This window comes from Colossoma macropomum, unplaced genomic scaffold (genome assembly GCF_904425465.1).
Source record: "Colossoma macropomum unplaced genomic scaffold, Colossoma_macropomum, whole genome shotgun sequence".
Lineage (NCBI taxonomy): Eukaryota > Metazoa > Chordata > Actinopteri > Characiformes > Serrasalmidae > Colossoma > Colossoma macropomum.
Genome location: NW_023494786.1, coordinates 23,614,366 through 23,632,982, shown reverse-complemented (window position 1 = coordinate 23,632,982; position 18,617 = coordinate 23,614,366). Strand labels below are relative to the sequence as shown.

At 39.3% G+C, this 18,617-nt stretch overlaps 1 protein-coding gene across 4 annotated transcripts in view; it reads left to right on the top strand.

Annotated features, from left to right (window-relative positions):
* robo2 (roundabout, axon guidance receptor, homolog 2 (Drosophila)) overlaps window positions 1-7,834 on the top strand; it is a 265,654-nt gene extending 257,820 nt beyond the window's left edge. For all 4 annotated transcript variants that reach the window (XM_036564474.1, XM_036564456.1, XM_036564466.1 and 1 more), the window contains 5 exons: window positions 558-743; window positions 1,440-1,598; window positions 2,738-3,001; window positions 4,484-4,681; window positions 5,703-7,834. In XM_036564474.1, the coding sequence (XP_036420367.1) occupies window positions 558-743; window positions 1,440-1,598; window positions 2,738-3,001; window positions 4,484-4,681; window positions 5,703-5,704 (809 nt within the window). In that variant the 3' untranslated portion in view covers window positions 5,705-7,834. The remainder of the gene's footprint in view (window positions 1-557; window positions 744-1,439; window positions 1,599-2,737; window positions 3,002-4,483; window positions 4,682-5,702) is intronic.
* The last annotated feature ends 10,783 nt before the right edge of the window (window positions 7,835-18,617 follow it).

The window sequence follows — 18,617 nt, the reverse complement described above, 5'->3', positions numbered from 1 at the left end:
ACAGTCATCTTGACACAGCATGATAGGTGAGATTTTATTTGATTATTTGAAACCGATACAACCCTAAACAGTGGAGTGTTAGCTGAACTGTAAATGGGGTTTCAATACAAATGAACCATTGTGACTTTCATGTAAGAAATCACCCCTTGCAGATGGTTTAAGCAATCAACGGAGTGTCCTGTCTCTTCTGTAATGATCTTCTGCAATCAAATCACAGTCATTATATTATTCACCATAACAGATGACCTCAAGTGTTCTATTCGTTAAGTGTTTTGCAAAGTAAAGAAAAAGATAAAGCAGAGAAGCCCTGAACATTGTTCAGATACATGCTTTGGCATTTTCGTTCGCCAAAAAAGAACTTCCACTGCAAATACTATGTTGCAACTGATATTGTAATTTAGTCCGTGTAAAATACTTTTCAACCAGTCAGATTGTGTGCTCACATCTAGCCATTGTACAAAGTGCAGTGAGTAGCCAGGACCTTGCTCAGACCTCTCCATTGCACAGTTAAACTGAGTGGGTGTGGTGAACTCATTCCTTGTGGCGGCTGCTTGTAGGCTCCATGGTGAATGGTTGGGGTTCAGCATCGGAGGAAGATGACAGGCCCTTTTCCAGCCACAGATCCAGTGCGGGTAGCTCCTCAGACGGCTCACTCTTCACCCACTGCAGCTTTGCCCGGGCGCTGGCAGCGGCCGCAGACAAAGCCGGCTACCGGCTGGACGGCACCAGCCTCAGTAAGAGAGGTTTGTGTGTAGGGGAGAGACGACCTTAATGATGTGGATCTCTGCTGGTTATTCTGGAAAGCCGGCACTGCCTTCTTCTCTTTCTGGCTGTTTCTTGGTTCTGTGGCCTGTTCTGTTGTTCCATCACTCTGCTTATGAATTCCTTGACTTTTTTGCTGTTTCTGATGGCAACATGGTACTAACACTTTATTTGGCTCATTAAATGGGACATTACAATTCCATTCTGTACATGTTTGAGATTAAAGGTGTCAGTGAAAGACAATGAAGTTCACAGCTGCAGCTGAGGTCTGGAGTAAGCATGGTACCAATGTGTGATATTAACATGGGATTAATAAGCTGTCTGGGCATTCTGCTTTATTTCTCTAGCCTCTTCACGTGCTTCTTACTGACTCTTCAGAATGGCTGCCTTGATGATAATAATTTCTTAAGACTTCTTCACAGGATTCCACAAAGCCTGTTTCACATTCTCAGAACTGCTCAACGTCATTTTACCCTCCACAAATTATAAAGTTGGATGGAAGATGTTGTTTGATGCTCTTAGTTCTTATTCCATCTTCCTGTTGCTTAGTATCTCTCTTTATCTTCCCTTCTGAGTGTATTGCGCTAAACTACAGCACAAGCATGGTTTCCAAAAACCTTACCTTAACTGTAAAAGCTGATTCATAACTGATGTTCTCTCTTGTGGTCTACCTTTAGATAAAGGCCTGGCCCTGAGACCTCGCCCTGCTAGTCCGTTCTCTACAGATGGCAGCACTATGGGCACACACAGTCTGGGGCACCAGCGGGCAGCGCGACCCGCCCGCAAACACAGAGGCCCAGGCACTGCCCCTCACCGCAGGGATGCCAGCGCTGATGGTGAGGCCCAGTACTGGAACCAAAAATGAAGCCTTAGCCTCTTTATATCTCTGAACAAGCACTAACAATGCTATTAGCTGATATGAGGTGTTAGTAAACATGGTTATTGATTAGCAAATCTGAATCAGACCTTAATCATTAAATGGATGACCCAAGCCCTATCCAACAGGTCCAAGCTGGATTAGTTTCACCTGGGGCATACTATAATTTAAATGCTCTCCAAGGATTTCTGTGATTAGTCCAATATGACTCTCTAATGTTTGTAGTTTATAAATCTCTAATGTTTTGTAAGTCTAACTGTAATAATTGCAGAGTGAACAGCCAATCATTGGCTGAACCCACAGCTTCCACAGTAATAGCAATCTTGTTCAAATCAGCCTTGTGGTAACTATTATGCTAATAGTCATAACTATGCGCAATGTTGTTATTGGAATTGAGCGTGGCACCTGTGGCATAACACTGACGTATACATCCAGGATATGACATTTTAATCTGGGTATTATGTGATAATTTGGGGAAATTGCATAGATAATTTTATCCCATATGAATTGAAGAGTCAAATCTCTTACAAATTACATTACAGATCCACCTCTAGTAAAAGAATCCATCTTCAAGAAAGCTTTAGTACAAGTAACCTGACATAATCATTACATAATCAAAAATAGACAACACATTCTCCATCTCCACCAGCATGCAAATGGTTCTATATAGAACCCATGATTCAAAATAGATTCATTGCCTTTACTAAGGAACCCCTGAAGAATCATCTTTTTAAATGTATACATTTAAATTTGATTTATGCAATTAGCATTAGTGCTGCAGCACCATAAAACGAATATGAGGCTGAAGTGGAAACCAAGGTTACAGCGGCTCTTGTATTCATATTGATGCCAAGGGCACTGTGTCTTTTAACTGTCAAAATGCATTTGTGCTCATTTTTCTTCAAAAAAAGTGGTTTGCCATAATGAGTCACAGTACTGTTACCATATTACTATTATAAAAAGCTTGACACAGTTAGAGTCTACTGGCAGGTGTTTCATTCAAATGGAGTGACAAGGCACCACACCTGCAGAAATCATTCTTCTCTGTTATGCTGTGTAAAAAATGTGACCCTGCTGATATTCTGCTGTGTGTGTCAGACCTACCTCCACCGCCAGAACCCCCACCCTGTCAGGGCCCACGTGTTCAGGGGCCGAGGAGCGTGGGAAATGTAGGCGACCCTGTTGATCGTAAGGCCTCGTCTTTGGAGAGGCAGCCCATGGCCGGCCTGGAGGAGGTGAAGAGCTCTCTGGACAGGCAGGCCCGCACCTCTCTGGAGCGCCACCGGCAGGCCCAGGAGAGACTGGGCTCCATGGAGAGAGCAGAGGAGGCTAGGAGAGCGCAGAAGAACGGCCCAACCTCAGGTACAGTCTTATAGATGCTGAATTACTCACTGTCATCTATAAAACTAACTACGGAACATACAAAATACAGATTTCAAGATGTTCAGAGTTTGCGTCTTCAGTTTTGCAATAAAGCTGGGAGGTTAATGTAGCTAACAAGTAATGGTTTCTGGTCAATGGAAAATTTGGTTTCTGACTCTGTATGACATACGTGGCTATAAAAATTAACAAAAGTATGTTGGATAGCTAAAAAACAGTACTAGCAGCATGGTAACTTTGCAGAACGGCATTGTTGTTCTAGGTGTTTTAAATGAACTAGATGTGTGTATTAAGTATTTATATAAGGCCTCAGTACTCACTGAATGCCAGTCAAAAGATACTTTCTTATTATAGACAGCTGCATGTCAAGTCACATGTGACATGTTGTGTCATAGCTAAAAGAGTAATAGCAACCATCTTCAAGCTTGAATTTTGTCTGTACTTTTGTCCATTTTTTTAGATAACATTGTTGTGTGTGTGTATATATATATATATATATATATATATATTTAGAGAGAGAGAGAGTATATGTATGTATGTATGTATGTATGTATGTATATATGTTATGTTTAGATATATATCTAAGTTTTTTTTAACGCCTCAACACAATTTGAGGTAATTATTATGATTTAGGCATGTGATTTGCACAGTTCTGATGAGTGTAGTATAAGCTTTCATCACTGGAAAAGCAAACATCAGACACCAAAAATATCTAGGCAGATTGACTACATTTTGGGTGAATTAGGCATTAGGCTAAAATGTTCCGTTAAATGATGTTTACACCTAATTCATTCAGTAATATTGATAAAACATGACTTAATAGTGATAAAAATTCATCAGTTTTCTATGAGAAATATATTTTGTGCACTTTATGGGTAGCAAAGGCTCTGGGTTAAGACCCTAATTATTCAGTATGGTCTTGTGTAAGTCAAGCTTGGACGTGGGAAAGTGAGCTTACAGCCTCAGTCTGGTCACTAGGAGACTGGCAGCTGCAGATGTAAACCCTGGTGTTCAATTAGGCTTCATGCAGTGAACAGATTGGCCTGCAACCACTGTCTCTTCGTAAATACTGAGATGGCCGGCACTGGCCTTCTTCAGCCGCAGGCATACTGGAGGCAAAGCTAGAAGCACAGATGTGCTGTAATCACCCTGGTTTTTATTTCACTAACACACACACACACACACACACACGGAGTGTCTCAGTACATCTGCCTGTGAGATCATTAAGATCTAGCATACAAGCAAGAGCTTAGAGGTCAGAGAGTGTATTTCCTGGCTGTCCTTTAATATGGACCTCAATAGCTTTTTAGACTTCTTATAACAAGTCTGATGAGGCCTAAACTGGTGTTGCTAATAAGCTTGGTGGTCCTAACAACCAGCGTCTGCTAGAAGTTATAATTAGGAGGAATTTTGCTGTAATATAACATAATTTAATAGAGCGCTTGTGTTTATTTCTCTTTATAGAAGAGGCCATGCTTCCCTATAGCAAACCATCTTTTCCATCCCCTGGGGGCCACAGTTCATCTGGGACTGCGTCCTCCAAAGGCTCGACGGGTCCTCGGAAAGGAGAGGGCTCACGAGGTCAGCACCAGCGCGCCAACACTGAGCATGACTCCAGCTACCTGGGGACCAACGGCCAGGGACAGTACTCGGGAGAGTTATGTACGTCTGTACTCGGCTTCACTCTATACATGCACTTCAGTTCAGGTGCATTCTTTTCAAATTAGTCAGAAGACTAGAATCCCGTCAATAATGTTCCACCATAATCAGAAACCCAATTAGGTGGAATCTGTATTTTAATCATATATTGACCTGATCAGTGTAAAAATCCATGTGATGGAATAAAGCAATTCATCAACTTCTAACCACAATGTGCACTGCTGGTCTAAAGACTGGGGAAAACCAGGTTTAGTTGTTTTTTTTTTTGTTTGTTTGTGTTTAATACAAGTGAGCCTGTCCTACAGCTCCACTTACAGCGTGAGTGCAAAACCCAAATTTGGGTTTTGTCACATCACAAAAAGAATTAATTCAAAATGGGCTTAGTTTTCATATATGAGCTGTATGGGCTTTGGGGGTAAATGGGATGTTTTGAAACCTCAGTAGCATTTATGTACTACATCAAACTCTTTTTTTTAAAAAAAAAAAAAACTTCTCCATGATATAGGCCCTTTAAATACTAAGCAGATCTCCTAAGAGGAAAGTAATTAGACAAGAGTGAATATTTTTGACAACTCAAAAGAAAACAGGTATTTAAACCATGTTTGAGTTTATAAAAGAAAATATCAAATATAAATATTTGGACACTGACAAATTTGTCATTTTAGCTTTTTTTGTCATTTTCTACCACAGAAATTAAAATTGAGCCCCAAAAATGTATAACATGGATGTAATTTCTACACCATTCACCAGAGTTCACATTAACATACAGCTCATATTCATTATTTAAGTTCACCTCCAATGTTCTGTATATGTGGTGCTTGAATTATGTATTTTACTTAGTTGAGAAGTAACAGTGAAAATCAAATATTGCTTGGAAAATTTGCAAGGAAGGCGAGATTTCAGTGTATTTCTTCATGTTTCTCAGTCATTGCGCTCCAGCATGTGACGCTCCTGCATTCATATTTCATGTTTTTAGTCAGTTGCTGTTTTTTGATTCAGGGATGTGTATGTGTGTTTTCTGCAGAGTGAGCAGCCCTGTGTGTGAGCTGGAGAATGCCTTTACCTGCCCTGGAGATGCCTCGCCTGCTCTGTGCAATGGACTCGTAACTAGTGTCAGAAGGAAGAACAGATCGGATGAAGGTGAAGACGAAAACGGCGAACTGTAAATGTGATGTAAAGACGGACATGCGACCCACAGTGTTGATTTGATGTTTTCTGTCCTTTCGAGAACAAACAAAACACCTTCCTCTTTCAAAACCAAACCATTCATCCAGAGAAAAAAATTGAAAAAAAAAAAAAAAGAAAATCGGAAGAATCATCCGAGTCACCCAACGTTTGTGAACTGGAAAGGGGCATCATATTTCCTGTAAATATATTCTCAACATTTGAAATTGTTATTGCATTGCTATGCAAACCGGTTCTGTACGCTCCACGCCCCCTTCATGCGCTATTGGTCATTTGTATTATATGTGAATTGATAGGCTGTGGTGCCATACAAATGATTTTTGTTATCATTTATCATTTGTTAATACTTCTCATGGGTTTAATTGCTGTTATTATTATTATTATGATTATTATAATTAACTGTTTTTTTTTGCACTGCAATTTTGGTGAAAAGCACAAAAAAACCATAGCTCCCGCTGACATGAAGCACCGGGGGAGAGGAGATGTGAAAAGGAGTTGCTGTACTGTAACTAGAGAAAAGAAAATATATAGCCATGTACAGAGATATATTAAAATACGCCTGCGTCGGCGCGGGTGTTAGGATTTGTGATGCTGAAAGGCAAAATTGCACGTAAGTTGTTGGCAGCGGTGGGGTTCTCCTGAGGCTATGACAGAGGGTGGCACCCTCTCGATGTTGGAAATATGCTAAAGAGAGAGAGATGCTGACGCTTGGCCAGACAATTGCTGGACAAGTGCAGTGGTGTCAGACCCCATGCAACGTCAACGTCAACCCAAAAGTGGTCATGTTTTCAAAACACCCAACTGTTCTTATTCACCCCTGAGTCCTATTCAAACACCTTGTCTTATTTAGCCCATTCGAATGCGGGCCACCAGACTGAACTTCATTTAGTGCCATTATACTTGGCCTGCCGCTGTTCTTTGTTGTTTACTTGTTTGTGTATGTCAGCCTTGCTCCTCTGTGAACATCAGTCGATATCTCACCAATTCTCTGTCCATCAGAGAGCAAGCAGGTGTCAGACGGACAATGTGAGTGATGCTGTCGGGCGATTATCTCATCAGCTTTGTGAATAAGGTTTCTCTCTGGTTGTAGCCTCATCAGTTTTGTATTTATGATCTCTTTATGTTCGTTATGGTTTCTTTTTTTCTGTTTTCAGTTTCTCCACTGAAAGATGGATCTTAAAGCACTTAAAACGCAAGCAATTTATAAGCCATATGAACAAGAATACATTTAGTCTTCCTGTATGGTTTTCCGTTCAGTGAATCTATTGGTCTTATAAACACTGAGAATTCATACATGAAGACAAGTCTTGTGTTTTGGTGCTTTTGCAAGACCCATAGTTGTTTCAAGTTTGGTAAACTTAGTTCTGAAACCTAAATTGGATTATTGATCCATTTATCAACCATAATATCACCTGCAGTGATGCTGAAGGTGTGTCAGCTTGTGGCTGCAAATGAGTTAGACTGAGGCTGCAAGTCCAACTCTTCATTTCTAACACTAACACTAATATTTTAGCCTCCGGGGAGGGGCGTTATGAATCATCTCAAATATTTATTCCTTAAGTTTTATTTTCAAAGCACTTAATTCCTTTGGTTTACTTGACACAAGGCCACATCACAGGTTTTACCGTTTCCAGATACATCTTTATCTATGCAGAGAACTGATTCACTCGTAGTACGGATTTGTGGCATAGCCCTCAACCTGTGACAGATTACCATATTTGGCATATGCTAACAATTATGGCATTATGACATCACAATGCACTATTTGCATAACAGTATCTAACTAACTGTGATGTTTCAGAGTTTCCTTAGCGATAAGTATTAGCAGGTGTCAGACACGGATCAAAGTTGTAGTGGGTGAACTCACTGAAGGAGTGAAGGAGCATATCTGCAGTAGCCGGTTCTCACTGCCTATCTCTCCACACAGGGCAGACCACTATCTACCAGATACATTCTACAGTTTACTGGCCACGGGTCCTTTTAGTTCATTTGATGTTCATATTCTTTTGTCTTTCTTGGGGTTATTTTATATAAAACTGTACAAAATGTTGCTCAAAAAGGATATTTTTTACTGTTGAGCCTTCAGGAGAGTAATCTGGTACAATGACTGTTTTTGCTTTCCTTTTTTTATTTTTAGTTTTCCTCCTTTTATTTTTACGTATGAATGATGTTGCTGAAGAATGCTCGGAGCTAAAGGCTTTCTGAGACTGACTGTTGTCCACTCGTGTCCATGTTTCTCCCAGACTCTCATAAACCCCCATCTCTTTCAGTTCTAGTGTCCAGTTGTTCGGAAAATGAGGTGCGGAGAGTATCTCAGGTTATTTTACATATATTTTGGTGGTGTCATGTGAGTGTGTGTGTATATATGTGTATATATTCATATGTATCCTCACACAAAGAGTTCATTCCAAGTCGGCTAATGAAACTCCCCCCCCCATGTGTCCGATGGGTCTCAATTCTTTTTTTGCCCCTGTTGACGGTGAAGTCCCATGCCTTGTAACTCATCAGAAGACGTGCCGGTACACTTTATGTCCATATGTTCATAAGACAAAGATGTCAGTTACAGAACATACCAAAATTAATATTGATATTTCTAACGTCTAATGCATTTAGTGTCTTTTTTAATGCTAATGGTTTTTCTTTGAAAATCACAGTGTTGTTGTTTTTTGTATTTATTAAGATAATAAAGGTATATTGTGAAAAATGCATAAAAATTTGTGGAATATGAAATGTTTCTCCTTCAGCCTCCCCCACCCAACTGCTGTATCCCTACATTGTCAGCCATGGAAAGCTATGCGAGACACTTTGTTCCGAAGCTCACACTCAGACTGGATGATTCAGCAAAACCTGAAATGCTCAGATCATTTTTTTTGTGACTTGTATGTGCACCATGCTGCTTCCTCAACGATACCAAGAAAACTACATCTGAAAACATGAACTTGATGGAAATGCTACCGTTTACAAAAACAAGCTTTTTATTTTTGTTTGTTGCTTTAATTTTGGAAGAATCAGCCATGCTTTCTCTCTCTCTTTCCCGTCTCGATATTGACAGATCTTTGTAGCTTCTATGTGTGTTGCCTTTTTTTGTTAAAAAAACAAAACAAAACAAAGATTAAAAAAAAGAAACAGTGAAAGATGTTGGGTGAAGTCTCTCTGTACAGAAGCCCCACCCTTTTTACATCCCGTTTTCTTCCTGTAAGCAAAACGTCTCTATTCACTTGCATGTCCTTGTCCAAGAACAAAGGGATAAAAAAATGGAGAGAGAACAAACTTTTCCTATTCTCATTTCCATGTCCTGTAAAAAAAAAAAAATACAAAAAATACAAAAAATAAACAAATCCTGAGTTTCTTTTCTTTCCTTGTACCTGGATCACAAATAAAATATTTTTGAAAAATGGAACATGCCTTGGAATGTGAATGTGGACGTTTGAAGCCTTTCTAAAAAAATGCGACTCAGACAAATGCACATTTGAATACATAAAAGTATGCTCTCTGTATGGTGTGTGTGTGTATTTCGGTCATATAGCTCTTCCACGGCTAATCCATATTCCGCTCCACTCTGCAGGCTAACATCAAACAGAAAGCTAAATGCCTGGAATAATTCACACGGAGCCCAGCGTCTTTGAAGAAGTCGCAGGAGAAGCTCTGAACAAGACGTGCCTCAGATTCTCAATTTGACCCCTTCTTTCATCCTGCTTTGTGTTGGATTATCTGCCCTTCATCATCATATGCTTTTGCTATCTTATCATTTAGGCGACTAAATCCGCTGACAGTTACTGAAATAAAGGCAATAATCTCTGATCATTCATAAAGGCAGGAAGATAGATGTAAAGCAAAGTTGCCTCAGACTTTAAAAGTTGAATAAGGTAATTGGCAGTGTCTGTGCAATGAGAGACCAGAAAGCGTGCAGCCATATTCATAAATGATTCTCACTATGAGTGACAAGGTGGTTTTACATTTCATTGCAGAGTAGAGATGGAATGATTATGGGTTTTAATGATAATCTGCAGTATAAAACGTAATAGTATTCATACCTTTTCAACTTTAAACCATGTGCAGTTTCTATAGCGTGGTGGGTAACATCACTGCCCTCCATGTTGCAGACTGGGGTTTTATTGCCTACCCGGACAAGAAAACACTATAGCAGTAAGACTCCTTTGGCAAGAGTCCTAATGCTACACCTACCTCTTTAAAATGCTTAAATAGTAAGTTGCTCTGGATGGATGCTCTGCCAAATGCGTGAATGTTACTATGACTGTGTATCAGAGTCATTCAAAAGTCGCTTCAAGCAAGTCAGTGTTGAGTTTTAAGTCTTTGGGATGCAAGCCAGAGTTGAGTCTTGAGACTCTGGAATGTGAAATCTTGAGTCTCTGGGGTGCAAGTCAGAGTCGATTCTTTAGTCTCCGAGGTGTGAGTCAGGGTCAAGTCTTGAGTCTCTGGGGTGCGAGTCAGAGTTCAGTCTTGAGTCTCTGAGGTTGAGTCTTGATTGTCTCGGCTGCGAATCAGAGTCGAGTATTAAGTGTCTAGAGTGTGAGTCAGAGTCGAGTCTTGAGACTCTCCGGTGCAAGTCAGAGTCTAGTATTGAGTGTCTGGGGTGTGAATCAGAGTTGAGTCTTGAGTCACTGTGGTGCGAGTCAGAATCAAGTCTTGAATCTCTGAGGTGATTCAAGTGTCCCATTTCATTTTCTTGAATTTGAAATTTCTGACAAAATGAATACTTTTCACTCGTTTAACATTAGACCCCCTTGATGAACTGTGAACTTGCCCTGCATGAATTCATAACATAACTGTACAGTGAACTTTAAAGCTTGAGCACTTTAGATACTAATGATCGAAATTCAACAGCATTTATTTATGTATTTATTTTTAAGCTGTATCATCTCTGATGCTGCTGCTGCGGGAGAACAGCGTTGCACTAATAAATTAGTGCTTTTCAACATTCTCAAAGCAATAATGCTTAAAGTTTTCACATCACCCTATCCGTAGTGTAAATTTCATCCTGGATCCGGTCACAGTCACACCCAGTGGAAGTGTTTATGTTGCATTTTGCACAGAGAGAAATGGAACTAAACAGAAAGAGCCAGAGGACTGCTCTAAATGCACCATGCTCTAGTTTTCATGGAGAATTCATATTTATTGAGAAGCTTATGCTTGTGCTTTTTATTTACAGTGGCTCTTTAAAGCAGAGCGAGTGCTACATACTCATGCTCACACGCTGCTGCTGCTGCTGCTGCTGCCGCCACCACCACTGCCTCCTCAACAATGCCTGCAAGGCTGGAGAAATAATGACCAGCCCCTTTTTCCGCCAGCAAAGCAAGTTTTCTCGTTCTCAATTTCATGCCTTTTCCCTCTCATTTTTCACCCACTTCCCTAAATGTGCTTTTTTCTCCTCTATGCATTTCTTGCCCTCTAAAGCAGTCATGCTAAATGTGCTGGTGTGAATTTTGATGATGTTTACACAGACTGTAAAGATATTGCAGTGAAAATATCACGTCATGCATGACTACTCATTGTGATAGTGTATGTGTGTATATGCAGACATATGAAAAATAATAACTCTTTGTTCTGCATACTATCTATCTATCTATCTATCTATCTATCTATCTATCTATCTATCTATCTATCTTATTTAATTTCCAGTCAAAAAGCGAAAAAGTACAAATTATACATTTTTCAGCTACACAGCAAGAAAACATACATTCAACAGACAATTACACAGAAACCCCAACAACTAAATATAATTTGATTTTTTCAGTATTTGATGTGTCCATTCTTTGCCATCATTGCGGCTTCCATTTTTTCAGGAGACTTGCTTTCAGTTTTTAAAAGAAATTTGCAGGGATATTTTTCCACACCTCCAAAGTTCATTCTTAGATGTTGGTTACATTTTCTGCTTGACTGAAACACATTCAGTGATGTTGAGGTCTGGACTCTGGGGTGGTCAGTTCATTGTTCTGAGAACACCAGGAGCTTCTTTGTTTGATTATTGTTTTTTTTCCTCTATTTTCTTTTCTCAGTAACAGATTCTTTACAGCTACACATCCTTTCAGACTCTTAGCGCTGAGTTGTCTTCTCACAGTGGAAGGATGGACAGAAAATAAAGAAATAAAGGATGGATTCTGACTTAAATATATGTGTGTCTTTGCCATGTGTGTATGTGTGAGTGTGTGAGTGTGTTGTCATTGCACAGTGCTGGGGTTGTGCTGGTATGTGGATTAATTAAAGGAAGCATCCCTCACTGCTGTTGCTGTTTTTTCATCCTCCTTCTCATCTTCTCTCTCTCTCTCTCTCTCTCTCTCTCTCACTCTCACTCTCTCTCTCTCTCTCTCTCTCTCTCTCTCTCTCTCTCTCACTCTCTCTCTGGATTGGTAACAGCGAGTGGAGCGAGAGAGGGCAGCAGTACCAATGCAACACCATTCATCATATATGTCATCCAAACCCAGCTAGTTCCCACAGACAAGCTTTAGAATTCTGTCTCTCTCTCTGTCTCTCTCTTTCTGTCTCTCTCTCTCTCTCTCTCTCTCTCTCTCTCCTTTAGCTTTAATGATTCTATTAGATTGTCCCTTATCTTTTAGACAGAAAACTAATTTCCTGGCATGATAATCATCTCTCAGCTTTATATCAAACGTCTCTTAATTTTAATGAAGTAGTAGTTTTGCTTATTTTGATTAGAAAACATAATTAAGGAACATCATTCATTTCTGATGTTAGGATTTGCTCATAAATATTATCGAGTTCATATTTCAGACTCTTTTTAACCAGACGATGGAAAAGTACAGTGTTTCTCTAATGTTTGCTAACCTTCTGCATAGTTTCTTTCTTTTGCTGAATTTTCATTCAATTTCTAATTTCACTGCTTCATTCTGTCCACCTTTGATAGAGCCTTGATGGATTAACCGAGCCATTGAGCTCTGCTGGTTTCCACTTTTGCTCTGCCGTAGTTGGATTTCCTTTTTCAGAAGCAGTCTTTCATCGCCCTTACAGTCTCAAATGAGAGCAAATTTTTAAAGCTCTATGAAAAAGGTGGGCTGACATTCAGACGTCCACTGCAGGCAGAATATGAATCTTTGGAAACAAGGCTGAACAAGAATATAAGAAGAATAATAGAGGAGAAATGTGAGTGTTATATAAAACTTCATACCTACAATGTCCTCTTATCTTCCTGTTTGCACTGACAGTGGTCCTTGGCCCAGATGATATCTGGTCAGTAGAGGTACTTTGGCCATTGATGAACTAGGTAGAGAGAGCTGATTAACTGTGCAGCAAAAGTAAACCTTCAAAATGCCCCTATACTGTAGGTGTTTATGATAAAATGGCCAAAGAATGGAGATACAAGGCACATACATAATAAACTAACAACTCAATGTGAGTCTCACATAATCAGTAGTCTGTCAAACCTTAAAGTCAACTTAAATTGGAACTCACAATGCTTTTTTGGTTGTTACATGACATATTTCTAAGTGAAATAGAGGGTCTCTGAACTAGCAAAGCATTTCACTCTATAGTAGATGGGGATTGTGGGATTATTTTCCCCATCCGCTGGTGCATGATGATGTAATTAAAGCTCAGAAGGTAATTTAGAAGTGGGCAAAAGTCATTACATTTTCATGAAAGTTTGCAGAAAAGCATTTTTTTCTTTTAAATGATGTGATATGATGAACTGTGCTTAATATGCCCTGGTACATGAACTAAGAGTATGTAAAAAATTTATTTCATGTTGACTTTAACCAACTTTTAACATTACTTCTTCCAGATCTTTTCTCAGTTGGATTCGAATGTCTCTATAAAACCTCCCATTAAACTGTTTACCACTTGTATCATGACTGCACTAGCCAGTGCAGCTCAGTGAACTGGGTTCCCCTTTTGAGTCTAGGTTCCTCCTGCCGTGGTCATCCTCAGATTGCTTGTTTGTTGTAAACAGCACTGTACGAAGAAAATTACAATGAATTAAGTGTGTCAGGCCACAGTTACAGCAGTCCCCTGGTGTTGCATCAGAGGATTGGAGAGGGCCTTGAGAGGTTTTGGCCTGGACCAACAGATACAGTACCGGTTGTGTGCCTTACAGGCTTCAGGAAGGACTGTCTAATGAGCATCTCTTAATCAAGCTCTAATTGTTGGAGCATGATCGCTAGTGACCTGGGTAATGGGAATGGCCCTGATTAACGATGTGTGCTCAGACACAGTAGGCGATGCCGCCCAAAACCACAACTCATTGATTCATTAATTCATTCATTAATTAAAAAGTAGCAATGAGGCGAAAACAATAGTGCTCAGATGACAGGGGGCACTGCAGGAGTGTACGGCTTATTTGATGAAAGCCATGTTTTGGTGTGGAGGGGTGTTTGATGTGAATAATTGTCATTTTACACACGTTATATCCTTTACATGGACACTTATTGTTGATGGCGTGAAACCACATACATATTAATTACTACGTTATGGGTATTAATTAAATAAATAGTCAATGCATTTTACAACGTATTTGCAAAGTACATTGCTGCTGCTAGTGCTGGATTTGGTAGCAGTGCCCATCTTCCTGTGCTACCCATATGGAAATCTGATATATAGCAATATATGGATTTCAAATATGTGACATATATTAGCATATATGAGCTTCCCTTATATCCAAGTCAGATTTTGTCATATATGGGTGTATATGTGACGTATGTGCCAACTTATTTGAAATTGGCCATTTTCAAATGTGGGGCATATATTACAGCCATACATCAATTTATACAAACTCTCATGTGTAACAGAAAACATTATTCATATAGAGATAGCATATATCACTTATATATGCTAGCTTCATGTTGTTTTTGTTTTTCTGAATTTTATTTTGATTTTTTTGCTTTTATAAATCTTTGTGTTTGTATCAGACATATATGGGACATACGGTATATTGACCCACCTAGTAGACATAGATGTATGATCCATTTTTTCTACATATAGATCCAATATTTGATACACATATGTACATAAATATAAATATATGAGCATATATTTTGAAACATATGCCTCAGCCTTTATGATAAAGGTGCGTATATGGCCATATATCAGATTTCTGTACGGGTAGGGCCGGCAGGTGATTCTCCCAAATGAATCCGCCGATGCCACAGCCAACAGTTAGGCTAGAGAAGCTAACTAGAGAAGCTAACAGAGCGACGTCGTCATCAAAAAGCTCTCATGTTTCTGGTAAATCTGGCGTTTTCACATGACCAGCGCTGTCACAGATGAGCAGTAAAGTCTTAGAAAGGTAAGACAGTTGTTTATAGTCAGTTCCATGTTTTTCCTGCTCTTTTCTACTGGAGTAGGGTGGTGTTTTCAGAGGTAAACGTGTTTGCTAGCTAACAGCTTTTTCCGAATTCATAAAGACGAGAGCAGCTAGCTAACCTAGATAGGTTAACCTAGTTAACTAGTGCTAAAACGCCTTCCAGCCAAAGAACAGGAATCAAAATAACTGTCCCTTGCCAGAAACTGATTAAAGAACGTCCCACAAAACACTCAAAACACAAACAAACGATGGCCCAGCCCGAAAGCAAAATAATTGTTTCCCAGATGGTTGGAAACTGAAAGTACCATGGCCCAACAGTAGCTAAGTATGGGGCGACCCATTTGTGTCTCACTGTGGTTCGTGGTATTCAGTAGTCACTTATGGTGTTCAGTGTTTTCCTGATGGGTTGATATTACAGTATAAAGTATTCTAATGGTTTAACAGGCGTCCTGGAACTGACTGCAGTTGTATCTGATGGTTTCCTAATGGGATCTAAATATGTTCTACAGGAAACTAGTGGTCTCCAGTGGTAACCATCAAATTTTAATCCTAATGATTCTAATGGTCTTTTTTTTCAGCAGGTATTCCTATTTACAGCACTTAAAAACTGCGTTTTACTTGTCCCCGGCTGCTATAACTACTATTTACCTTGAAATATAATCATTAGAATACATAAGTCCTTTTTGTACAACTGTGTGAATCGATTCAACATATGCTTGAAGGTTTATATGTTTCATGAGTCATGCATTATGTCCCTTAACATTCACTTAACCCTGTTACCCAAGAGCAGCACCAGTGCTAGAGAGTGCTCAAGAACCCCCTGAAAATCTTTCAGCTCCCCCGGTAGCACCCCCTGAAAATGTTGATCGGCATCTTCATACAAATTACATACATTTAATTCGACCACCAGTTCATAAATCTTTACCACTTCCCACAAGATCTGCAGATACATGCGTAATCAAGTGTACCTAGGTACAGACTCATTCATTGAGACTCATTCACAGTAGACAGATACAAGATCAGTCCTGTAGTTTTCATCAAAATATTAGTTGACACCCTAAAACACTGTTCTTCAGTCTGTCTCTAAATATATATTTAGTACTCTGGCAAGATTGTCACAGGGGATTATTTTGGTAAGCTGTGTAAACATGGATCAGATCTTATTTCTCCAAAATACAACAAAAAGCTAAACAGCTAAACTAAACAGCGAAAGGCCCACCCAAAACAAATGGGAACAGAATATTTTTTTAAGCTACTTTTTTTTAATGAAATAATGAGATAATGAAACTTGATTTATTTTTTGTGAGTGTTGTCACTGTATAACGGCCAATCCGATCATTGCACTCTCCGCCAAGCTTAGCCTTATTTTCTCAGCCTTCCAGTCACTACTTAGCAACCGTTGCTATCCACCATTGCTTCAGGCTGTTATGTGCTTGCCAGTGTTTGAATTTGTGCTTTATAGTGAAGGTGCTGCTGGTTGTGTTGGCTGTGTTTATGTGAATCCAGCATTGTTTCATTGCTATTGTTTTGTGTCACCTTAGGGCAGAAGCTTTGGAATAGGTATGGTGTTGACTGCACTGCTCTCAGCAATAGGCTATAGCCTGATATTATGACAGCGGGACATTACTGTGTTTGGAAATTGTATCTATCAAGTTGGCCTATTCACTTTTCCACAGGCCTACCCAAAAATTGTGACCTCTTTGCACGTCTATAAAATGCGGCATGTTTACTTGTGAAGAGCAAAGGTACATGCAGACTGCAGTTGAAGACTAGTCAATGAAACGCAGGTGACACCAAGCCTCAGATATGTGCTTGACTACAGAACACATCATTTTGAGTCTTCTAGCATGGAGCTATATGGTTATTCTTCTGACTCTTTCAAAATTGGTTTTCTCTTGTCTCATACAAACAATGAATAGAGGGCTTAATTTGGCCCGTGTAGCATAGGCCGCCATGACTGATGCTGTGGAGAGAAGATACAGCCTGCTGTAGTTCAACCTGAGAAGATCAGTCTCAGGGTCTGATTTACTGAACATGATCTGGTCTCTCAGGTCTTGTAAATCCTGCGCTTAAAGAATGGATGTTTGCCACCACTGTTCTTAGTCATCTGAGTGATACCTCTGTGTTTTTGCATGAGGGCAGTGGGGGTTATTAGATGAAACTCCTGAGATGATGCATGTCAGTGAAGCAGCAAATTAACATGAGATGGCAGCTCAGAAATAGAAAAGGGACATGGGAAACACACCTTTGGATCTGTTCCCATTCACATCTCTTGAGAGCCCTGCCCCACCTTTCTGTGCTCTTCCAGTTGTTGAGAGTCCATTTTCTACCTTTGCTCTGCATCTGTTTCTATTTTTTTTTAATTCAATTGTTTTGCACATCCTCAGTCATATTTATTACATATCAACAGTGTGAATGTTTTATAATTTGGCTGTTAGATCTGATCTAAGCATACAAATTAGACTTTCTTTTCTTTTTTGTTTTGCTCATGCACCCTACAAGTTCACTTGCACTTTTAACCCATTTATGTCTATACTAGAATTTTTAAATTTCCTCTACTACAGTGAATTCTTAAAGCTATGCTCAGCACAAGCCTGAAAACAAAATAAAAATTTGCTTAAATGGGCTTAAAATGGGCAAATATCTCAGCAAACATTTTACTTACCACCTCTTTCTCTGTCTCTCTCTGTCCCACAAAGAGTATATGCTATCTAGGATTATTCAGTACATTTTAAATAGAAGCCACTCTGTATTAGAACAATGGAATCTTTTCCTTAAATTCTTTTTCTTTGTTTTTTCTTCATACTTGCCTTCAAACACACACACACACAAGCCATAGATAAACATAGGGCTGGGTAGTGTGACAGTATATATCGTTACTGTGATGAATTGTCATAGTGCAGTATGCTTTTCTGAACATATCATGAATATCGTCATCCTGCTAGTGCACGGACCAACTGCCTGTTTCATTATAAAGAGAGAGCAAATTTAGTCCTGTTTAACTGGATTTAGTGCAATGTAATATGCTGTTTCAACTGATCAGATGCCTGAAAAAAAATATAGTGATATATTGTCTGTCGTGCAAGTTTCTTGAAGTATGTCTGTTATGTTTTTGTCAAATCGCCCACCTCAAGGTAAACATTCAAGTCAGAACTTTTTTACTTTACTTTAATTTTTTACTTTTATTTTCTTTTTGACAAGCACACATACACTCTCTCCCCCTGTTCTCCACACATGTATTGGTGTGTGATAGTTAGTGTCTCATGAAGCCCATTTGCTTGTTTCTAAACACTTACAGTGGTGTGAAAAAGTGTTTGCCCTCTTCCTGATTTCTTATTCTTTTGCATGTTTGTCACACTTAAATGTTTCAGATCACCAAACAAATTTAAATATTAGACAAAGATAACACAAGTAAACACAAAATGCAGTTAATAAATGAAGATCTTTATTATTAAGGGAAAAAGAATTCCAAACCTACTGGGC